The sequence below is a fragment of the Ictidomys tridecemlineatus genome, chromosome 12, assembly GCF_052094955.1.
Source record: "Ictidomys tridecemlineatus isolate mIctTri1 chromosome 12, mIctTri1.hap1, whole genome shotgun sequence".
In the NCBI taxonomy this organism is placed as follows: domain Eukaryota; kingdom Metazoa; phylum Chordata; class Mammalia; order Rodentia; family Sciuridae; genus Ictidomys; species Ictidomys tridecemlineatus.
Genome location: NC_135488.1, coordinates 30,805,498 through 30,829,133, shown reverse-complemented (window position 1 = coordinate 30,829,133; position 23,636 = coordinate 30,805,498). Strand labels below are relative to the sequence as shown.

General features: G+C 52.1%; 2 protein-coding genes across 3 annotated transcripts; one reads left to right on the top strand and one right to left on the bottom strand.

The window, feature by feature from the left end:
* The first annotated feature begins 850 nt into the window (after positions 1–850).
* On the top strand, positions 851–7,417 carry LOC101963966 (interleukin-37). The gene is made up of 6 exons (XM_005340256.3): positions 851–950; positions 2,566–2,682; positions 3,298–3,360; positions 5,941–6,060; positions 6,380–6,522; positions 7,089–7,417. Exons 2-6 carry the CDS (start codon positions 2,601–2,603, stop codon positions 7,320–7,322), a joined length of 642 nt encoding a protein of 213 aa, XP_005340313.2. The 5' UTR covers positions 851–950; positions 2,566–2,600; the 3' UTR covers positions 7,323–7,417.
* A 7,651-nt stretch (positions 7,418–15,068) lies between these two features.
* On the bottom strand, positions 15,069–23,409 carry LOC120884951 (interleukin-37). Of its 2 annotated transcripts, XM_040271210.2 has the most exons (5): positions 23,331–23,409; positions 19,652–19,785; positions 16,814–16,933; positions 16,253–16,407; positions 15,069–15,717 (listed from the first exon to the last, which is right to left on the bottom strand). In XM_040271210.2, exons 1-5 carry the CDS (start codon positions 23,339–23,341, stop codon positions 15,475–15,477), a joined length of 663 nt encoding a protein of 220 aa, XP_040127144.1. In that variant the 5' UTR covers positions 23,342–23,409; the 3' UTR covers positions 15,069–15,474. The 2 variants fall into 2 exon arrangements, 1 of the variants encoding a protein (XP_040127144.1); XR_013429361.1 differs by lacking the exon at positions 16,814–16,933.
* Between the last annotated feature and the right edge of the window lie 227 nt (positions 23,410–23,636).

Sequence of the window (23,636 nt, the reverse complement as noted above, 5' to 3'; positions counted from 1 at the left end):
AAATTGCTTACCCTCCTTAAACTGTGCCTTTTTTTCTGTAAAACAGGGATGATCTACCTACAGGATCGTCAGAGGATTAGGTTCTAGGTAAAGAAAGAAAGGCCAGTCCAGTGAGGGCACCGTGGCTGACCACCGTGGCTGACCACCATGGCTGACCACTGTGGCTGTTCCTGGTTGTGGAGGGTTGGGTCGTGGTCCAGAAGCGGTTCTCATTGCTGTGCCTTTGTTTGGCTTTGAGTAACAGACAGGAGCACGTGCCGTCCAAAACGCGAGATAATGCAGGAAGATTGTAATGGGCTCCAGGGAGAATCCGGTCCTTGGTGGGCTCCATCAGGGACTGCTGCTTGGGGGATGCCTTGCATGTCACCTTTGAAAAAGAGTGGCGGAGAAGAGGTGCAGGTAGTGTTGGTCCTAGTGCACCCGGAAGGAGGCCTGAGAGGAGGACATTTCCTCTGGAACTTGGGGACTCAGCTTGTTGATAGTTTGGAACTGGGGCTCAGAACCCACGTGAGAATGAGGTCTTCCCCGACCCTCTGGACCCTCTCAGGCTCCCTGGCTGACCTGGACCTGGTGTCTCTTCTTTCCTTCACTCACATCTGTTTCCTACCCCTTCACAGTTGGACAGAGTGTGCAGCTACAAAGTCCATCTCGAGGGCCTTGTAGTGTGTCATGTGGATGAGGCACAGGCCTTGGCAGAGTGACACCACCCCACGGGAATTGTTTATACCATTGGCATGGAAACCACAAGGTGATGAGAGGTGTCTGATGACCCAGAAAGCTGTTTATCATTGGCTGCAGGAATGCCGTCATTGCGTTGTAACACCCACTCCCAAATCTGACGTCCCCATTCAGGACCAGCCTGGCTCCTCCAGACCAGGGTTTATAAGCACAGAAGACAGAGCCCCAGGAGTCCACAAGGGAGTCACAGATCACAGCGATCCCCAGGCCAGGTAGGTGGTCTTCACCCATTCCCCTACCCCAAGGCCCATTGTCACGATGGGTTGGTGGCAGAGCCTGGCCACACCTTCCTTTTCTCCCCACTTTAGAAATATTATCTCCAAGATGCCCAGACCGCCAGGCCCTTGGCCCCGGTAGCAGCCAGCAGGCTCCCAGGACGGCTTGGGCCAGTGTCACAGAGTTGCTGGAGGGCCGGGTGGACACTGGCTTAGCAAACCTGCAAGTCCAGATGATGCCAGCAGCTTCTCTGTAAGCGGAGAAGATTGATTTCAGATCTAGAAAGTACTGGTCTTTGGAAAGAGGTTTTGGAAGTTGGTACTGTGAGTGTTCTCAAGGGGACAGGGAGAGCTCAGATGGCCTGTCCATGCCCTCTTCAGGGAGTACAGTGGGAGCCTCCTGGATTTATCTTGATATGGGTTCCAGATTCCCTAAGCAGCTCACAGGGATGTCCCCAAGTCCTCCAGCCTGTGGTAACGTTCCTTCCTCTGGGCATCTGCATTTCTGCCAGGCACGTCTTGTGGTGATGTATTGTCAAACTCTCTGTCTTCTTAATTCGTTCCTTGATTTACCCCACACTGCAAAGGCAGCTGTGCTCTGTGACTACAGGGTGCTGCCAACCACAACTCAAAACCTAATGGTAGATACTGCTGAGCCTAAAGACCCATCATCTCCGCCCAGCTCCCTAGAGCTGCCTGGTGGTCACCTTCCCTCCTGCTCACTGTCCCCAGGGCTGAGCCCTGGAGTCCTTTCTTGTCATTTTTATTTATTGCAAAGCAATTTGGTTCTCCTGGTGTCTTCCTAAGCCATTCTCTAAAGATCTGGTTTTCGCACCAAATGCCATCTCCACAAACTCGGAAGTGGTACCTGCCTGGAAGTCACATAACTTCAGATTTCTCACCTGTAAAACGGGATGAAGAGTTCTTGCTCCATTTCTTCTCCTGGACTAATGTTGGGGAAAGTGCTTTGTCAAATGAAATAGGGTGTGAAGAATTTATATAATTCTGTCTCCTCCAACGCTCCTAGTGAAGCAAATAGTGGGAATCTACCTGCCCAAGACAGGAGTTGAGCTTTTCTGGGGCCTTTGGGAACTGAGTGTTTCTTGGCAAGATCTTGCAGGGATATTGCCCTCTGTTAGGTAAAGATTAGGTTACTTCAGAGTCAGCAACCTTCTACAGAAAGGCTCAGGTGGTACGTTAGGTGTTGCTGGCCTCTCTCTCTCAAGTACTCACCTGTTACTGCAGCCCCCAAAGCAACCCTAGACACTATGTAAATGAGGAAAATCAAACTTTATTTAACCACAAAACAAGTGGGCCAGATTTGGCCTGTGGGCCATAGTGTGTCAGTCCCAAGAGCACTGCACGTTGAGCTTTTTATTCTTTATCATTGTTATGAAACGTTGTCAAGATTCACTGAAGTGATAGTGTGACCTGCGTGTTGGAGTTGTGTCCCACTGTTTGGAACATGCTGCTTTGGAGGAGAGATGGGAGAGTGTGGTCCCGCTCTGTGAGGCCTCCTGCAGGCAGGGAGCATTGCCAAGCAGACAGCAGGGCGAGAGGCTGCTTCAGGGACATGGAGCAACAGGGAGCTGATTCCTGCCTGTCTGTCCAGGTGCAGTGCCTCTTGTTATCACACCAACACAGAAGATGTCCGTTTTGGAGGACAACACAGGAGAGAACATGGACTTTGAAGACTGGGAAGAAGAGGAAGCCCAGTGCTGCTCAGAAGGTACATTTTGGGGAAAAGTCACAGCAGGACCAGAGTAGAATTCTGAGAGCAGGACCTCCCGGCTAGCCTTGCACAGCGAGTGAGCGGCAGAACTTCCCTGGCAAATGAACCAGACTAGAGGGATCTAGAAAGTAAAGTTTGCCTCAGGGGCCCAGGCGCACAGAGGTGGATAAGTGGACTGTTCCCCGCTCAGGGCTCAGGGCCTTGAGCTTCACCACCAGTGCAGGGTTTCCCCTCCTAAAGCATCTGAGCCCTCCCAGCTTGCCCAGGAGAAAAGGCCCGAGGTGGAGGGGCTGGCCTGGGTCAGTGACTCTGGGCAGGGCTCTGGCACTCCCTGGAGAAAGGCAGAGGTCAAGGGCAACCACAGGAGATGTGGGTCTGCGCATGGGGCATGAAGGCAGAGACCACAACCTGCCAGAGGTTGACCCCGGATTATTTCTTCTCTCTTTTGCAACATGTGTGTCCAGGGAAGCCATTTTTAAATGTCACTCCTGTCTCTCTGCTCTGTATTTCTCTGTGCAAACAAAATGAATTAAAGAATTAAGTGGCACCTAGAGCTTGTACACGCTTGGGATACCCCAATTGTCTGTGTTCACTTGCTGTCCCTGGTTGCAGACCCAGCTGGAAGCCCCATGGAGACAGGCCAGAGCCAAGCCTCTGTGAGTTCTGTGCATACAAGTAAGGTCCCGGGGTGCAGTGATGGGTGGCCGAGGGGTGAGGGGACAGATGGTTCTGCTGGGCCCTCTTAGACTGGAGACACCCAAGGGTGCTTCCCCTTTGTGGAGGGGAAGCCCATCTGGAGGGTCTTCAGGAAAGATGTACCCAAGGTGGGCCTCTGCAGAGAGGGCAGTGACCCAGGTGGGTGAGGGCACAGCGGGGGGGCGGAGGCTTTGAACCTGGGACCCTTCTGAATGTTGTCTGACCTCTGCCAGGAGGCTGACACCCTGACCTCCCCACGGCACTGCTGAGAAACAGGAGGGTGTCCAGCAGGGGCGCCCTGGGACACCCTACGATGGAGCCTGGGGTGGCTGCCCCCACAGGGTGCCATGGGTGTCACCTTCCAGCAGCCCCAGGAGGAAGCTGCTACCATCACACTGTCCAAGTGTGGAACCTGAGGCAGAGTGGCCGTGACCTGCCCCAGGTGACATGGGGAGGAAGCCACAGATGCTGGCATTTAATGCACCCTCTGTAGGCCCAACTCAGGGCTGCTGCTTACCAGGGTCTGAAGACAACAGCCCCAGCCTCAGTCCCAGGGGATCCAGACACCAGCCCCAGCCCCAAGGATCCAGACACTAGCCCCAGCCCCAGGGATCCAGACACCAGCCCCAGCCTCAGCCCCAGGGATCCAGACACCAGCCCCAGCCTCAGCCCCAGGGATCCAGACACCAGCCCCAGCCTCAGCCCCAGGGATCCAGACACCAGCCCCAGCCTCAGCCCCAGGGATCCAGACACCATTCTCAGCCCCAGGGATCCAGACACCATTCTCAGCCCCAGCCCCAGGGATCCAGACACCAGCCCCAGCCCCAGCCCCAGGGATCCAGACACCATTCTCAGTCCCAGCCCCAGGGATCCAGACACCAGCCCCAGCCCCAGCCCCAGGGATCCAGACACCATTCTCAGCCCCAGCCCCAGGGATCCAGACACCATTCTCAGCCCCACCCCCAGGGATCCAGACACCAGCCCCAGCCCCACCCCCAGGGATCCAGACACCATTCTCAGCCCCAGCCCCACCCCCAGGGATCCAGACACCATTCTCAGCCCCAGCCCCAGGGATCCAGACACCAGCCCCAGCCCCAGCCCCAGGGATCCAGACACCATTCTCAGCCCCAGCCCCAGCCCCAGGGATCCAGACACCATTCTCAGCCCCAGCCCCAGGGATCCAGACACCAGCCCCAGCCCCAGGGATCCAGTGCCCAGCCAGGTGTGAGAAACTAAAGGCTCAGAGTCCGTCTAGCTCAGGGCTCCAACCCCACAGCCCCTGCCCTGGGGACTCAGACTGTGGGAGAGTCTGGAGTAACCAAGGCTGAGAGCGGGGGTCTCCCCTGACCCCTTGTCACCATGGAGTCACTCAAGATCTGGCCTGGGCTGGCCCCTTCACAGACACTGAGAGTCCCCTGTTGGGGGCTCTGTGGGGATGTGGAGGGTCACATACAAGCCAGACAGGGGACCTGCCTAGGAGCTGATAGTGCTGTCATGTTGAGATGGGGACACTGATTCCTGTGAGCAGGCCCAGGTGGTCAGTGCAGGGGGCTGGGGCAGCCAGAGGATGCCATCCCACTCCGAGGAGACTGAGCGGCCTGCAGGGAGGAGGCAGGGTCAGCAATGTGACAAGAGGATCCTCCTGGTCCTCAGGGAGGAGGAGACCACGGGGGACAGTCCACTGAGCAGCTGGGCAGAGGCCTTGAGACCATGAACGGGAAGAGAATGAGGCCTTAGGATGACTCTGTGCCTTAGAATTTCCTGTCACAGATTCGCATGCCGTGGCACCCTGCAGGGGGTGGGTACAATATTGTCACATTGTCATATCTGACATTTCTCAGCTGCCCATCCCTGACAGCCTCGGCCCAACGCTGGAAGCTCCTGCTTAGGAGCCCAGAGCCTGGGAAACCCCTTGGCACCCCCATGGCTGTTTCTCCCACTTTAGGAGGTTTCTCCAGGATGGGGGGCCACCCCTGGGGTTCCTACAGGAGCCACTGTGGTGTGGCTCCTTCTTGGAGTGTCCTGCTTCCTGGATCTGCTTGCTTTGGTGTTCCACCACCTAGATGCCCATTATCACTCTCTTGGACAGACGGTGTGAGGGTCTCTCCCACCCCAGGCATTGCTGTGGGCACGATGCCCAGCCAGAGTTTAGGAAAGTGGGTCGGGACAAGCCATGGTTGCCATGGTCCAGGTCTCATCTGTAGCACGGATGCTTTCTTGGCTCCGGTAAGTGCTACTTATTTAGTAAGCATTTAAATCCTCACAACCGTCTCTCAGGTAGGTGATTTTAATGTCCCCATTTCACAAACTAGGACATTCGGTTTTGGAAAGATTCAGTAGCTTGTTCCAGGTCCCAAGGCAGCCATGAACGACACTCAGTTTGAACCCATCTGTGAAACTCTGGACCCCACGTGCTTACGTCCAGCGCTAATGTGCTCGTCCCAAGCAAGGCAGAGAGTCTGGAGCCTGGGAGCTGGGGCTGGCACCCTGGGATGTGGGGGAGATGGGCCGAGTCTCCCATTCGCTGGGATGCGTTGATATCTGGTCACATTTGTCCAGGTCCAAGAGTGAAGGCCAAAGAGCCCCAGAAATTCAGCATTTTCGACCGTGATCATAAAGTGTTGGTCCTGGACTCTGGGACCCTCAAAGCAATTCCACATAAAAGCTACATCCTCCCAGGTAACTCACAGTCCAGCCAAGGTGAGACCTCTCTTTGCACGGGTTTGGACGTACCACGCCCCCAGTGCCAGCAGGTGTGGTCCTGGTGAGAGGCCCTAAAGAGCTTTAGGAAGTGGGTAGAGGGCATGACGGGATCAGAGGGGAGTCTTCTGGAAGGGTGGGCTGAGAGAAGGAGCCTGTGGCTCAGGCTTGGAAGAGGAGCCTTGGGCCAGCATGGGGGAGGGGACTTTGATCCTGGCTCCAAGGCGGAGGGTCAGCAGGTGGTGGAGCGGGGCTGTGAGTAAGGTCACTGGGATCTCCCTGCTCTGTCTTCACACAGAGACATTCTTTGTGTTGGCCTCACATCTGGCAAAGCCCTCCGAGGAGAAAGGGTCTCCCATTTTGTTGGCCGTTTCTAAAGGAGAGTTCTGTCTCTGCTGTTACAAGAACAAAGGAAAACGTAAGCCATCCCTTCAGCTGAAGGTGAGCATTCCAGGCTGTCTTCCCGTATCTACGGTCACCCACAAGTGGCCCGATTTTGGCTGCAGATCTAAGGCATGGTTTTTAATCCATCTTTTAAGATCATGCATAGAGCCAATTTCCCCATGGCCTTCTGATACCTGCTTTTTTCCCTATCTGTTTATTTTTAAAATTTTTGGTACTGGGAATTGAACCCAGGGGTGCTTAGCCACTGACTGAGCCACGTCCCCAGCCTTTTTTTTTTTTTTTTTTTTAAATTTAATTTGAAACAGGGCCTAAGTTGCTGAGGCTGCCTTAGTACTTGAGATCCTCCTGTCTCAGCCTCCTGGGCGGCTGGGATCACACCACACCTGTCTCAGTTGATCTTTAATTCTGGGGTTGGGGTGGGGAAGAGAAGGCTTGGATACTTGTCATCCTGAAAACATGGCTCCAAGCCCCACACCAGCCTTCCCAAGGGCATCTGCCCTAGATCCGTTCCTCCTCTCCGGGCAAAGGCCTGGAGCAGAGGATGGTGTGTTGGGTTTTCTCCCTCTGGAAGCCTCTGCTGTTTGTCACCTCTTATCTCACAGAAGAAGAAGCTGATGAGCCTGGCCGCCCAGAAGGAGACGTCGCGCCGGGCTTACGTCTTCTACAAGTCTAAGGTGGGCTCACGGTACACCCTGGAGTCCGCTGCCCACCCCGGCTGGTTCATCTGCACGTCCCGCAATTCCGGAGATCCTGTTACAGTGACGGATAAAACCGGGCGAAGGAAACACACCGAGTTTTCATTCGAGAATCCTAGCAGAACTGAAATGAGCCAGTAGGGGCAGAGTGAAGAAACTGTCCCCTCAGGCACCTCCCCGGCCTCTCCTCTGACTCTACCCATCAGAGAGGAACACAACAGCTGCTTGCTCACTAACTCTGTGTCTGTGAGTTTCATTTCTCACCCACAAGGAGGGGTTTGCGTTTGAGGCTTATGGAAAGAAGGATTGCCTAATGACGGACTCTCTTTGGAGAGGAAATCCAGTTCTGGGTTCTGCTACCCTGAACCGTCACAGGCTGGGGGCTGGGTCACATGGTGCCATCTGGCCAGGCCCAGCTGGACACTTGCTGCAGAAGTCATTGCAGGGTGCATGCCTTGCTCTGGAAAGAGCAGTTCCTGCCACGTAGCAGCCCTGGGGATCTACCGAGGCAGAAGTGCACTGAAGTGGCTGAGGGTGTCCAGGGTACAATGTGCAAGGAAGAGGGGTGACCGCAAGTCGCCATCTACTCACGTGATGTGTGGAAAGGGGTGGGTGGGTTTCAGACAGGTAGCAGAGTCACCTGACATGGGGGAAAGGCACCGAGACAGGGTGTCTGGGTCAGGTGGCAGCCAGAGAGCAGGTGACCAGCCAGTCACATCACATTGGCTGTGAGGAGACCTGGTGACAGGGGCCGGGTTCTGTCCCTAAGCAGGGCTCTGAGCTCCTCAAGGGCAGCTGGCCGAATATCACCTGGGCCTAGAAACACAATGAGGGGCCAGGAGGGAGGCCTGGAAACTAGCTGTCTACTAGTTTTGCCTCTTAGGTTGCCAGTAGTATTAATTGCTTTTCGTTTACTTTAGCATAAAGTCTACTAAAACACTAAGGAGCTTGCAGGAAGGAGGTTGGGCAGGTGAGCTTCTTACTGCTACTGACCACTCAATGTTTACTCAAAACAATGGGCCTCCGTGGGCTAAAATCACGCCATCAGCAGGTGTTGCTCTGGACTCCAGGGAAAACCCACGTCCTGCCTTTCCAGAGGCTCGAGGTCCCTTCATTCCCACCGTCCCTTCCTCTGCCTTCAAAGATGCAATGGCTGGCCAGGTCTTCCTCACCACCTCACACTCGGACCCTCCTGGCTTCCTTCCTCACTGGCAGGGACTCTGGTCATGCACAGGGGTCTGCCTGAATAATCCAGCTGCCCCCCCCCCCACTCAGGAGGTGGAGCTACTCATGGCTGCCAAGTCCCTTTGCCACATGGCACAACAGTACTCAGAGATTCTGGAGATCGGGGTGTGGGCATCTTGGGTGGGGGAATTATTCTGCCCCAAGGTAGCTTTTAGTATTGAAGGATGTGCCGAAGAACCAGCGACAGAAATTTCTAGCAGGCCAGAAATGGCACGAAGCTCTGGCTGTACCTCTCAGATGGATAAGAGCCAATCACATTGTTTTTTTTTTTTTTTTTTTAACTTAGCAAAAAATTTATTTCCCAAGAGAGCATGTGGCTGTGCTGGTTTTGTTACATGCCCACTGATGAGGCAATTAAAGACGGTGCATAGATCAATGCTCCCGCAGGACGGTGTCCACCCAGTCTAATGAGATACTTAGAGTAGATCTGATGAGCTAATCCTAGCAGAAAGGCTGAGGGTTCAGGCAGGAGGCCAGACTCCAGTGTAAACAGGCAGTGAGGCAGTGTCCAGTCGCTGAGGGCCAGGTGAGACCACAACAGGCAGAGCTTGGCAGGGTCAGCCTCTTCTGTTGATGCTGCTGCCGATGGTGACGGATACTAACCCAATGGTTTAAAAAAAAAAGTATTTGGTATTTTTAGCATTTTAGAGTGCACGCAGGTGACAGTAACGTCATGGAGAGGAGGGACTGCTTTCTTCATAACATCACAGGTCCTCCTGGACTCTGATGCAGGGCTGCCCATGACTGCGAGCACCCTGGCTCCCTGACAGACCCACAGAAAAGGGACGGGGCAGGCTGACCATGGCTGTGAGGAGGCCCACCATGCCCCAGACGGGCACGGTCTGCCATCTGTCCTGCTCCTCTTCCCACCTGGTAGTATTGATTGCAATTTGCTGTGTAAAACACAAATTCTCAGGGTCACACACCCTGAGGTTCTGACACAGGTGTTTGGGACACAGCTCAAGATCTAGTTGGCTTTTACAGAACGCTCTCAAGTAATTCTGATGCAGTTGATTCTTTTGGATCCACACTTGGAGAAACACTAGACTTTTCATTAGACAATGGAAACATGACTTTTGTGGCTGAGAGCATTTCTGGATGATTGGATGCTTGCAGACACCTGTCCTAATATTCAGCCTTGGGCTTAAACACACCCTAAGGGGTGTCCCAAGCAAAGTGACCTGTTTTAGTCAGCTATTTTGTTGCTGTGACTAAAGGACCCAATCAGAACAAATGTAGAGGGGGAAAGATTTATTTGAGAGTTTACCGTTTCAGAGGTCTCAGTCCATAGAAATCTAGCTCCATTCCTAGGGGCTCGAGCTGAGGCTGAACATCACGGCAGACAAGAATGGTGGAGGAAAGCAGCTCACAGGTTGGTCAGGAAGCGGAGAGAGACTGCGCTTGACAGATACAAATGTATACTCAAAGCCACGCCCAATGCCCACCTCCTCCAGCCACACCCACCTCCTCAGCGACACTCAGTTAAGCCCTCTCAGGGGCTTAATCACTGATTGGGCGAAGACTCTCACAACCCAGTCATTTCTCCTCTGAACCTTCTTGCCTTGTCTCACACGTGAGCTTTTGGGGGACACCTCACATCCAAACCATAAAATGACCTGAGCCCAAACCACGGAGTAATTCCAGTGCACTGTCCCCAGCACGGAGGTGACCGGCAGAAGATAGCACCGAGAGAGGCTTTTCCACACAGAGCTCCATGGCCTGGGCTGGCTGAGTGAGTCCTCTGCTGGTGGACTTCACGTTGGGGTGAGGATTAAAGACTGAGCAGACCCGAGTGCTGCCCCTGTCCTCAAGGGAGACAGATGTCACTCCGTGTGACTGGGGCGTGTCCTATCGGGAAACCAGAGGGGAAGAGAAACCTGAATGAGCTAGGGAAACAGCGTGGGCTTAACTAGAATGAAGGTGGGAGAGAGCCTTCTGCCATCTTTGAGGAGGTGGATACAGAGAGAAGACACAGAGAAGGAGGGATGTGGACAGCACGGAGCCCGGTGCATCTCCCTGCATGGCAAGGGTGGCTAAGGGCAGCTCAGGCTGTAGCACCCATCCCACCCACTCACCTTGGCACCTCTATTCCTGGAGGGCGGACCAAGGGAAGGGATGGTGCTTTAGAGGCACAGGGAACTTCTGTCCCCATCTCTCTTCCCCTGTTCCCTGGAAAGCTTAAAACCCATTTGCTGACCTCACAGAAAAAAAAAAAACAAAGTTTGCCGGAGAGGCAATGAGGGAGAGTGTGGCCTTGGGGACTCCAAGGGCACAGGACAACCTGTACATTTACTTTGAAAATCTGGGAAGAGAATGTGTCTTATTCTTCTTTAGACAACCCCAAAGCATTCAGTGTCTCCTGCTCGCTCTGCTCTCTGAAACTCGGTCCCTCCCCGCCCCTCACAGTCCTGCTGACCCCCTTCCCTCCTGTGGCCATGGGACAGCTCCGCTCCTCACCCACCAGGCAGGGGTACTGTGTAGGGGCCTCACGCTGTTGCTGGTACTTCAAGAGGCCAGGAAAAACCCATGTTCAGCTGTCTTTAGTCACCCCAGTTACCAACTAGCTGGGTCTCCTGGCCTTACCTGGCTAATGTCGCCCCTGGCTGTGACCCGGTGGCCGTGTGTTGACCTGCAGGACTGAGAGATAGTTATGTGGAAGAAATAGGAATGTTCTCAGAATCAACATGAATTCGCTTATATCAACCCTGAAAAATGAACAGATGAAGCTGAAGGGTAAGAAGGCAGGGTCTTCCACATGGTCGCCTGGTGGGGTCTACACTGCAGCCTGCAAGGATCCGAAGCTTAGAGAGGCCACCAGCCTTCTACAAAAAGTCCTTCTGCAGAGACACCTGTCCAGCAGCGGTCAGTCTGGCCTCAGATGGACACCACTCTTGTGATTAATCATTGTGCCCAAGGACGATTTCAGAATATCTAAAGTAATCCTTCCCATTTTTGCTTGAAAACCTCTCCTGGCCTCAGTTGCCATGGCCACACGTTCCCACTGAGGTGTTCTGCTCTGTGTGAATAAGTATCCACGTTCTCTGGAGAATCTCTCTGTTTGCCCCTTTGTTTAGGTTGACAGATGGGGACTTTTAAAGAAATCATATCAAAAGTGGCATTAAAAGCCTTGTGATATCAATGTTCTAACCCTGGCTCACTTGGCTTGTCACAAGACCCTGCTGACGTTTCTAGGGATTTAAAAAATCTGTACCAGAGTTAAATATTATGGAACATATATTTGATTTGCATGATTGGTAAGCTAGTCCCTGGCACGGTTGGAATTGGGGGTGGGATGTGTCTTCATCCTGGGGTGGAAGAGGCTGGGTGTCTCTAGGTGGTGGAAAGAGCTTACTTCACATCCTTGTCATGTCCTGACAGGGAGACCCTGGCAGGGCAGCCTGCCTGAGGCTTCACTTCAGATATAAAACATGAGATTGTTAAGCCCCAGGGTGAGGCCAGGCTGATGGCTCCTGTAACACATATTGAAATGACTCTGAGGCCATTAGGAGGGTTTTGGATCTGGAACCACCTCCAAAGGATCATGCTAAGAATTGGTCCCTAGATGGTGGCGCTTCTGGGAGGTGGAGAACACTTTAGGGAATGCGGCCTGATTGGAGGAAGCAGTGGATGTGCTTTTAAGGAGATATTGGGACCCAGCCCCTTCCCATCTGTCTTTCTCTGCTTCCTGGCCATCTTCCTGAACACTTTTATGTCACCTCACCCTCCCTGCCACGATGCTCCGACTCCACAGGCCTCAAAGCAATGGAACCAGCTGACTACAGACTGAAACCAGGAGCCTACACATCTTCCTTCCTTTTAGGCTGTTTATGTTGGGTATTTTGTCACAGCTAGGAAAGCTGACTAGTACAACAATGATATCAGAATGAGTTCTAAGGCACATCACTTGGTGAAGGATTTGTTATAATGAAGGTCTGAGAAGCAACTTGGGGAATCCTGAGCTCTTTGACTGCAGCAAGGGTCCAAAGAGGTCCAGCGTGGCAGTTCAGGGAAGACCCAAGTGGAGGATTGAGAGAGAGAGAGAGAGAGAGAGAGAGAGAGGTGCTGTGGGTTCTAACCACCAACACCATCATCTTCCCATGAGAACAGTGATGAGGGAGAGTGGGGTGCCCACCCCCACCACAAGGCCATGGAGAGGGGCCTCAAGCAGCCTGGGAGTTGTGCAGTGCCTGCTGGGCTAGTCCTACTGCTCCCTGGAAACCCAAGGTTGGGAGAGGGCTGGCCACCCGCTGTCAGTGAGGAGGCAAGCATCTGACCTGCTAGAACCAGTGAAGACCAAGGACACAGGAGTGTGGGTGCTGAGTGGCCCTGAGGAGGGCCTGGGTGAGAGGGGCTGGTGGGCATCTTCACTTCCTGCCCAAGAGGGCTGCTGCAGGACAAATAGACCTCAGCCCCGGATGCTGGCCGGTGCCCGCGGGGGTGAGGGGAAGGCCAGCGCTGAGCCGGGCAGCTCAGGTCAAGGGAGCAGTGAATGAGCGACGCTCTCCATGCCAGGCACACAAGGCCGCAGGGACCTCAGGTGGACAGCAGGAGCCAAGTCCCAGAGCACAGATCAGCCAGAGGAGAGCAGAGCAAGGAAGAGCAGCACCTGTCTTCAGTCACTGGAGGGGACAGAGAGGGAAAGAGGAGCTGCAGGGAACTGCTCTGGCAGACCCTGACTGGCTGCCACTGTCGACCTCTTGGCATTCTTCTTTTTAAAGGAGAAAGAGTTTACTTTGGGCTCCCTTTCAGCCCATGGCTGGCCCACTCCGTTGCCCTGGGACCCGGTGAGGCGGAGCATCATGGCGGGAGGTGTGGTGGAGGAAAGGTGCCCCGAAGACGGTGGCCAGGAAGAGGAGGGTGCGTCTCACCGCTGATCTTCCCTGGCATCCGATTTTGGACAAAATAAGGTTGACTTTTGCTCTTTTGATTTGTTTATTTTTTTTTTAATTTTGAGAAAGCATAAAGCAAAGGATATAATAAATCATAATATGAAAACATTCATGTTTTTACCACTTAGAACTTTAAGTTGTCAAATTAAAATTTTAAGTTGTAATATTTGCTTCAAGTCTTTTTTTTTAATTTTTTCAATAAAACTATAAACCATTGTTGGGCCTGGGGATGTGGCTCAAGCGGTAACACGCTCGCCTGGCATGCGCAGGGCACTGGGTTCCATCCTCAGCACCACATAAAATAAAATAAAATAAAGATTTTCTGTCCACCGAAAACTGAAAAATAAAAATATTAAAAAATTCTCTCTCTCTCTCTCTCTCTCTCCTCTCTCTCTCTCTCTAAAACAAAACAAAAAAACCCCTATAAACCGTTGGAGTTGCAATAGCAGCCTCTCTCTGGGCTCATTCACACTGTGCTTTCTTTTCCAACACCCCCAGAAGTCACCCTGTCATGGAACTAGATGTGAACCCTTTCTGCTCATTTTGGATACTCTTATATTCATAGGCAGATATTTATGAATGCTATATAATTTTATCTTGTGGGTTGTAAGAAATTTGTAAGTGTGCTTTTAGTACAGTACATACGGTATGCATTACTTCTTTTCATTAAATGATTTGGTTTTTTATGCTTCTCCTCATTGACCTGGTGGAATGGTGTTCTGTAACAAACCACTCTCCTAAAATAAAGAAAATCTGAGCCTGGAGAGTAAAGTCTTCTTTTAAGGAGGGCGTCTGCTGCGATTAAAAGGGACCATGAAGAACACAACCTGGGTGTCCAACAGTTTGATCCTGGTGGCAAGATGTCCATTTTACCTTATGAAGCAGCTGGAAGAGATAGCACCTTGGAGATTCCAGAACTAAGTCACCTCTCTACTGGAAAACCAGGTGAAGTGGAGTTTGTCCATGTTGGGGTTTAGATAGGAGGGGTCCCCCGAAACCCGATGTGAGACAAGGCAAGAGTGATCAGAGGTGAAGTGATCAGATTAGGAGAGCTGCCACCTGATCAGTCTTAAGGGACACAGATAGGGTGTTTCTTAAGGATCCAGACAAGAAAGATGAGCAGCTGAATAAAAGGAGGCTCAGCTCCAGACCTCCAGTCATGACCAGGCTTCCCAGTTGCAGAGCCCTTTCTGGGTAGGTGAGGCCACCTCAGAGTTGGATCTAGTGCCTAAGATCCTGGAGCCCAAACATGCCTCCCCTGTCCACTTTGTGCCTGGGCCCCGAGTTCCTCCTCTGGCTGATGGCATCTTCTCTGCCTTTGACACCAACACAGATGGGTGACAAGGGCCCTGCTGCCCACCTTCCCTGGTGAGGACTCATGCCCATGGTGCCTGGCCATGCCCCATGGACATGGGACCCTAAGGAGGCTACTGGGTTTGCTTCCTCTGTTGGATCGCTTGCCTAGAACCCGTGTCACCTCCATGCATGCATGGCTAGCTGCACAGCTCGGCATTGTCCCGCTGCCCGTTGGAGGTGACAGCCAGTAGTGGCTTGCCTACATTTGAGATGCATGGGGAGGTCAGACCAGGGGAAGGTCAGGTGGGCTTAGGGAAGAGCAAATCCACAGACATCGAGACCACTGTTCCCCAGTAATTTACTCCAGCCTAGAATGTTGTAATTAACCAAAACTGCATGCACATTAAAGGGACAAATAACATCAGAAACAAAATCCACGAACTTGCTTATGACCACATTTATGGGGTGGAGATATTTTATTTGCTGTTCTTATTAAAATCAGGAAGAACACCCAAATGGAAACAAACTCCGGCTATTGATTCTGAGTTTGCTATGTAGTGAGAGAATGGCCCAGCATCCCTGGTGCTTGGCAGAGACTCCAGGGGAGGCAGAGGGCTGGGAAAACTTTCTCTATGGAGAGAGAGGTGGGTGGACTCCAGCTGGGCTCTGATCGGGGTTGTCAGCACAAGGAAGCTCTGTGATTGGGGAACAGAGTTGGCTTTCTCTGGTGGGGGGCTAAGTTGGAAATGGGGGCAAAAGGTAGAGTAACTAGCATTGCTGACCAAGTGCTGGTGGTTCTGGGCTGGCTGCTGCCAGGCTGTGGTCAAAGGTGGCCTGGACATTTCCACTCATATATTCAGCCTCTAACCAGAATGAGTTGAGTTGAGATCTGCGTTTGCAATTTGAAATTTAAATTGAGTGTTATTTTCTTTCCCTGGCTCTTTGGTCATGCCCACAGGTTGCATGGGTGTTTTGGAGGTGCAGATGAAGCACCCGGGATTTGCGGCAGATTCCAAAGTGAAGTAGGAGCCGACCATCTCCTGGATGAAGGTGAAGGGCAGGCTGTACTCTTCGTCCAGTGAGTTTAGTTCACTGATGTTCTTGTTCTAGAAAACAAAGGGGGTTTGTCAGTAGCTGCTATAGTTTGTATCTGGTATGTTCCCCAAAGGGTTAAGGCTTGGTCCCCAGTGTGGCGCGGCTGAGAGGCAGTGGAACCTGTAAGGGGTGGGGCCTAGTGGGAGGTCTTTAGGTCACTGGGGGGCATGCCTGCAAAGTGCACTGTAGGATGCTGGCTCCTTCCTCTTTCTCTTTTGTTTCCTGATCATAACGTCAGCACTTTTGCTCTAGCGCCTGCTTCTGCTGGTAAGCCACCACAGGCCCAGAGCTTTAGGGCCAAAGGATTATGGACCGAAAGCTCCAAAACTGTGAGCCAAAATAAACCTCTTGTCTTAATAAGTTCATTGACCTGGGTATTTGTTACAGTAACTGAAAGTTGACTAATACAGTAGCCAGGCTACTCTCTGAAGGAACAGAAGAAAGATCTGGGTGGTCCCTGCTAAAGTTTAGATTTTCAGCCTTAGCAGTAAGGTTTTCCACTTCCTTGGATGGGAGGGCAGGGTATATTTCCCCTAGCTCTCTTACCTTTAATTCTAACAAGGGACACTTTGGTTCTTTGACTTTGTCACAGCAGAGACAGAGCTTCCCTTTACAGACAGCCAAAAAAATATGATTTGCCTCGGTGGTGCTGCCGCTGGATATGCTTGATGTCTCTTTTGAGGTCGCTATGTAAAAGATCTCTAGAAAAAGTTAAAAAATGGGTCAGATGGAAAATGATGGTTTTGTTGTGGTTTGTTTTTCTGTTGACGTTTCAGGTGCAGAAGCCCTCCTCCCTCTAGCCACATGATCAAACTCGCCCACCATGGGCCAGGGGCCAAGAGCACCTTTTTCCCAGAATCCCCCTCTCCCTGTGTCTCTGGCTCTGCCTTGGTCCCGCCCCCTGTGGGAACCTCTTGGCACCGAGGACTCCTGGGGCCACGGCCCTCCTCTGTCATCACCAGTGGCCCTGAGGCTACTCCCTGGGCAGCGGTGCTTTGTCCTTTCCGGAGAAGGGAGGGGCCGAGTGGTCCCTTTGGAGGGGTGTCCCCCCAGGCTAGGGGCATGGACACAGATATCTGGCACTGAATGAGCAAGCTTGAGAGTCACCTCCGGTTCTGGTGTGTCTATCTGGAACTGCCTTGAGGACGCCGCCTTCCAGGACCAGAACCTGCTGGTTTGGGTCTCGAATTAGAAATTTACTGCAAGTTACAGATTTGATTCTTGAGCCTGGAAAACAGCACCAGGGACAGTACGTTATCAGCCAGGCTGGATTCGGCCCTGGGTCCCCCCTAGGGGCCACGGCTCAGAGGACACGTGTTCCTCTGGTCAACTTTCACCCCAACTCGCTGATAGAGGAGGCTTGGAACCTCCAGTGACCCCTAAGAGGTGCGGTTCACGAGAAGGACACGTAAAATCTCATTTTGCCCACCAGGAAGAGGGGCATCGTGGAACCTGTCCTGCTGGGGTCGATATCAGAGGTGGGGAGGGGCCAATGGAAGCTCGTGGCTACCGACACTAGAAGTGGGCGTGACGTTCTCGAAGCCCATCACTATTACTATTGGTGGTGGCACCTTCTCACTGTGGGCCTGCCCTCTGCGAGGTCAGCTGGCCTGGGTCTCTGCCACCCCGGGCACTGGCTGTGCAGCTGATGAGGACAGGGGAGGGACAGGGATGGCAGACAAGGCAGGAGGCAGCCACTGCCTGGCTGTGTCAGGAAGGGGCTGGGGATCCCGGAGCCAGGGGGGACCAGAGGGGTGTGCCTGCCCCTTTCTGAGGGGCAGGACCAACTGCAGCGATGGCCAGGGATTTGCCTGAATATGGGATGATCTGGGCATTCAGCTGGCGAACTCCTAAGTGGGGAACTTGTTCCTCCTGCCACCTTGATAGAGCGATGACCCTCCTGCAGTGACTGCATGCAGTTTTACCTGGGGTGGGCAAGGGCCCGCACACAGGGCAGGGGACAAGTCGAGTGGAATAACAGGGGTGAGGTGTGCTAATGGGCTGGCCACGTGGCAGGTGGGCAGTGACCCTGCGTGACCAACTGCGTCCACACACACGCAGACTCTTGTCCTCGCTTCATGAAGGTGATGCCTCGGGCAGGGACCCCAGGTCCCTCTCCCCTCCCTGTCATCTGCTGTCCCCGTCCTCCCATCCTGGAACCCTGGCTCACATCTTCCTCCTCCCTGAGGTCCCTCGATCCCTTGCTGCGACCCTCTGCTTTCCTGAACAGTCCACCCTTGACCCATCCTGATGAGGGTCGTTGTGCCTTCGTGTGGCCACTGCTGCGTCCCGTGCTGGATGGACTTCGGACTCATGCTGTACTTTTTGCAGGACAGCACTAGGCTGGCGTTCACTGTCTCGTGGGTCTTGAGGGAGTTGCTGGCATGTTCCCTGGCGGCTCTCCTGGAGCCCCACCTACAGCTTGTCAGGGGTGAGACTGCGGGTGAGCAGAGGACCTGAGCGGAGCCTGCGCTGCCAGCACCCCCTGAATCAGCCTGGCCATCAGCCAGATGGGAGAGGCCACCCTCTCTGGGCCAGCACTCACTCTTGACTCTGCGGCAGATTGTCACAGCACTCGGAGGGATGGGGAAGCTCTGGGTAGCTGTCAACTCTGGGACTCACTGAAGTCCTCCAACCCCAGTGAGTGACAGGAAGAGACCTGCCCTGGCATCAGTCAGACCCCTGTGCCTCCTTGTTGGCCACGGGACTCAGTGACCCTTCTGGTGCTCTGGACATAGGACTTTGCTAGCACAGTTGTTGTGGAGACTAGATGACTTCTCCCGTGGGAAGTGCTCAGCCTGGCGCCTGGTCCTTGCTTGTTCACCAGAGGTGAATTTCCTGCCTTTCACCAGGGTACCAGATCTTGTCCACTTCCTGGCCTTATTCTTTCCCCAAAGGTTAAGACTCTGAAGGCTTAAAATGAGGGGCTGGGCACTACCTCCCCTCCACATGCTGTAGACATACTCAGGAGAGCATTCCCTACATCCTAGGGGACTGTGCCACCCACCACCTGGCATCCAAAGGCCCTTAGACAATCACCTGAGTGGGTGGAAGCCACAAAAGCAGCAGAGGGCCTCTTGCTGATGGCATGAGCCAAAGATAACAGATTAGCAAAAGCCGTTCCGTGTGCGCAGGGTTTATGCTCCCTGAGCTAAGGAATAGTTTAATTCCTAACTTCTGTGGTTTCTGAAGTATGATCTGCAAAACACTCACGTAGAAGCATATTGATGCTCTTGAGGAGGTTGCACATGCAATAATGCTTTGACGACGTTCTACATTCGACTATGTTGACTTGGGTTCTTTTTTTTTTTAATTTAATTTTTTAGGTGTAGTTGAACACAACACCTTCATTTTATTTACTTATTTTTACGTGGTGCTGAGGATCGAACCCAGGGCCTCACACGTGCTAGGAAGGCGCTCTACCACTCAGCCACAGCCCCAGCCCTTGACTTGGGTTCTTTATAGCAAGACTTTTCAGGGCCATTTTTCTCAAATATTTTGGGAAGAATCATAAAAGATTTTGCTATCTGTTGATCTGTTGACCTAGGCAGAACCTTTCTATTTTCAGGGGGAATCCGCGTTCTTGCTTTGGGGAACTGGAACTTCAGTAAGCCTTCCAACTGGAAAGATTTTACTTCTGCTTTTTTTTTTTTTTTTTTTTTGAGGAGGTTTTAGAGCTGCAAACAAGTCAATTTGAGAAGCAGAGCTTTAAAATTTTTTTTTTTTATCTTAGCAGACGATCAAAATCATGTGTGCTCACGCTGTACCTAGGGTCCATCTCCACCATGTTCTGTAACTGCCCCTGTCTACTCAAGGGCCTGGGGGAATTCCAGGAGCTCACACATTTTGCAAGTTGGACAGAGAAACGTGGCTTCTCTGGGCAGCACTGACCACGGTGGGGAACCATTTTTGGATGTCCAGAAGGGATTTGTAGAAGTGTCTTACCTTCTGACCCTGGCTGGGATTCATCCTGGTCCTTGCAGGACCCACGGTTAGTATCCACTTCTGAGATGCCACTCAAAGCAAACATTGCCCCAGCTGAGAATAAGAACAGTGGGTGACGTGACAGCAGGCAGGACCTGTGTTGACAAGAGAACTTTGTCTGTGGAATCTCTGAACTTTATGAAACCTCCCTGGCATGTCTAGCACCTGCAGGACAGTGCTCTGCCTTGCTGAGGAACACTGCCCCTTGTCACAGGGCTCCATCATCCCAACTCAGAACAGAAGTCTACTTTGATTTTACCCACACAAGCAATCCTGAGGTTTGCTATCAGATGCCATGTCTTATTTCCTATGTGGATTGACCCTCCAGACATCGCCTGGGATCTTGCTGGACTGCAGGCTCTGGTTCAGTAGGTCTGCTGGGTCCTGAGATTCTACACGTCTAGCGAGTTCTCAGCGATGCATGTGCTGCTGGGTCACAGATCACACCGAATAGTTCTTCCAAGGAACTCCACTTCTAGCCTCCTGGAGCAGAGCAAGCTCATGATGATGCTTCTGCTTTTCCTTTGGATACCTGCACCCCACACTGCAGGGTCAAGGCCCCTTTACAAATCCTCATCTTGAGGCTGCAAAGAGCATGGGGCAAATATTCTTATTCCCTTTTTACTGGTGAAGAAACTGAAGTTGAGAAATATACCCCAGGTAACAGAGTTAGAAATAAGTAGCAGAGTCCTAGAGTTCAAATCTGGACCTCTTGAGGTTTTCCCAACATGCACCACCCAATCCCTACTGCAGAGATCACCAGGGTGGAGGTCATGAGATGTGAATGCCCATCTCAGCCTGGCCAGCAGTGTGCAGGGTGAACACTAAGCTCTGCAAACCTCTGGGCCTCCAGAGATACACAGGTGGTTTGGCGACACCAGATAGCACTGGCATTTCATGATTCTGGGTGGCCTGGAGAAGCTCTCCAGACTTCCAGGTGCACACGTTAGCCGGGCCCTGTTAAGATGCAGTCTGATTCAGTGTATCTGAGGTGGGGACCAAGCTCGTAGTTCTCACAAGATTCCAGGGAACACAGATGCTATGGATCCACAGACCATTTTGCATTTTGGTTCGGCCGTATCTTGGAATCATCTGAGCAACTTCAAAAGTCCCTGGGTTCCTGTCTCCAGAGACAGACTCAGGTGATCTGGGTAGAGGCCAGGCAGTGGCAAGTTTTGAAAGCTCTCGAAGACCACAACTGGGAATCACTGTGTATAGGATCTGGCTCTCGGTTGCACCACCAGATGACGCAGCTGTCTGATAATTATTAAGCTCAGCTCCTAGATTTTCTGATATTAGATGAGTCATGTGTGTAAAGGACAAACTGCCCTGCACTTATTTTCTTCCTTATACTCTGTGGGAACCACAGCTCTTTGGAGATCCCACTGGGAGATAAGCTTAGAGGGTGACTCTTTTGGCTACAGCAGAGTTGAGTTGGCCTGCATGTGCTAGATCCTGGTTGGGGTTGGTAGCAGAACATGGTACCCCAAAATCTGTTCCATCAAATTTAGTTTCTAGTTGGACCAGACACAATCGTCAGCTTAGGGTCTTTTTACCTTGATGGGGGATTTTGAAGGTCACATCTATACCCAATCATTAATTTGGAAACATGGCTCCTAAAGAGTGGAACCCTGGGGTACCTCCTTGCATTTGTGGGAGGCCAAACGTAGAAACGTCTGTCAGACCCCTCTGAACCCTTACCATTAAGTGGCTACAGCCCAGCTATGTAATAAACAGAATTGTTGGGCATTCCTTTTGGCTGGAAGGCAGTGAAGAAATTCCTGGAGATGGTAATTAGAACGGAGAAGTTTGGAAACCTGTGATTAGGGGTAGGAAGCAGCATTCTTTGGGCAGAGTACTGCCCTGGGATTAGTCAATGGTGCCGTTAGGAGTGGGAGGAAACTTCACAGTGGCATTAGGACTTGCTCGGCGACAAGGACTAGCTGGATTAGCCCAGTAAGGCAGCAGCAGCCTGGGAAGGACAGGGCAGGGGGCCTGGGAAGAGGGAGAAGCTGAAGGCCATCAAAGTACACGATACCTCTGAGAAGTGTCTGAAGGAGGCAGCGTGGTGGGATGCTTGCCAGGAGGCATCTGAGGGTCCCGGTGGGTTGTTGGCTAGACCAGTTCCATCCCTGTGACCACCAGCTCTTTGCTGGTCAAAGTGTGCTCTGGGGAGCAGTAACCTCAGCAGGACTTGCAAACTCACAAGAGACGTAGAATCTGGAGCCCCGTCCTAGACCAGATCAGAACCTGCACTTCAACAAGACCTCCACTGGATTCCCATGCGTTGGCGTCTGAGGAGCCCTGTGCTGGATGACATGTTCTTCAATACGGCGGACACGGAAATATCCAAAGGAGTTTTGAAAGATCCCGAAGCTTGGTTCTGCCCCGCACAGTCTTATTTAATTGGTTCATGGAGCAGATTCAGCACTGGGATATTTAAAACTCCTCTGGGCATTTCTAAAACCAGGACAATTGGGCTGATATAAATGCTTCATGACACTGGTTTATTTGGAAAACCAAAGTTCTGGGACAGTGTGGTTCCAACATAGAGGATAACTGAAATATAAGAGCCTCAACAGAGGGTTCAGCAGATACAAGAAATCAGTGCCCACAGGGGTATCCTTGAAGGGTCAGGAAACAGGGTCAGGGAAACTTGGTTTTCCACCAAATGTTAAGTACAAATTTAAGTTGATTTTACTTAAATGTTGCAAACAGGAAAGCCTGGAGGTTGGGGACATTTGAGCGGTTGACTTCTGGTTTGGGTGTGGTCTGTCTCCCAGGCATTCATATGTTGAATGTTTGTTCCTCAGAGTGACTAAGTAGGGAACAATGGGACCTTTAAGAGGGTAGAGGTTGTTACTGGTCCCTTTCTGTCTTTCCATGTGATGACTCCCTCCCATAACTATTCCTGCCATAAGGTGCCAAGTGGCCAAAGGAGTCCTGGCCATGCTGCTTGGACTTTCAGTCTCCAAAACTGTGAGCTACATGAACTTTTCCTTATAAGTAATCCAGCCTCAGATGGTTCATCGTAGTCACAGAAAAATAACATACAGAGGGCTGATGAAATTCATAGCGACCTTCAGATGTATCCACTTAGGTGATAGGCATGGACCCATCTGAAGAAATGCTATTTTCAGCCATCTGGGAGCAATACTCGTCAAGGAAAGAAAGCTCAAAGCAGTTCCAAAAGCAGTTCCTAAGATTAATTCTCTATTTGCCTTAACCGTCAACCCAGACCCTGGAATAGAAGAGCAGGTGATGCCTGGTACCTTGCCACAGAGCATGGAGGTATTTGTTCTCAAGCTCTGTCCTCTCCCTCTGCCTATGTAACTAACAGCTCACTGATTTCTAGTACAAGCCCTCCTGGGGAAAAAGTCTGCTCTTGGACTTTGGACTAAGTTGCTCAGAGTAGGTCCCAGGGATAATATGCAGAAAGTTAGAAAAGCCATAAGGAAGAGAGTCTCCCAGTAAGAAAACAGCCAGGCCAAGTTAATAAGTCCTATTCCATCTCCCCATCCGTGCACACTAATGGCTAAGGAATATGAGTTAGGCTTGACCAAAGCATAGGAAGGGCCAAAGTCACAGGGACCAGAGCCCAGAAGGGTACTCCAGTTCACTGGGAGCTCACACCACTCACCAGGTCAGCATCTGGAGCAGAGTGAATTCTGAAGCTCTCCGGAGTGTCTTCCACCACAGTGATCCCAGAGACTATTGCCTCACTGGAGATCATAAAATGGGAGTGGTTAGATGTGGAATTGTGACAGCAGTCACCCAATAGGGTGTTGGTGGGGTACATTAGAAATGACTACAAGGTTTTGGACATGCCTTTCATGAAGAGATGGAGTCTGTGTCTCCCCACCTGGACTCTTGACCAACAGGATGCAGTGGAATGATATGCTGATCTCCAGCCTCATCCAGGTCTCAGGGGATTGGCAGCTCCTGC

What these genes read in the sequence shown, in the direction of transcription:
- LOC120884951 (XM_040271210.2), bottom strand. An exon ending in ATCCCAGCCAGGGTCAGAAG is followed by an intron (nt 16,934 to 19,651) that starts GTAAGACACTTC and finishes GCTGTTTTCCAG; the next exon opens with GCTCAAGAATCAAATCTGTA. An exon ending in TAGACACACCAGAACCGGAG is followed by an intron (nt 16,408 to 16,813) that starts GTGACTCTCAAG and finishes AACTTTTTCTAG; the next exon opens with AGATCTTTTACATAGCGACC.
- LOC101963966 (XM_005340256.3), top strand. Translation starts at nt 2,601, where the DNA reads ATGTCCGTTTTGGAGGACAACACAGGAGAGAACATGGACTTTGAAGAC. An exon ending in AGCCCAGTGCTGCTCAGAAG is followed by an intron (nt 2,683 to 3,297) that starts GTACATTTTGGG and finishes CCCTGGTTGCAG; the next exon opens with ACCCAGCTGGAAGCCCCATG. An exon ending in TGTGAGTTCTGTGCATACAA is followed by an intron (nt 3,361 to 5,940) that starts GTAAGGTCCCGG and finishes ACATTTGTCCAG; the next exon opens with GTCCAAGAGTGAAGGCCAAA.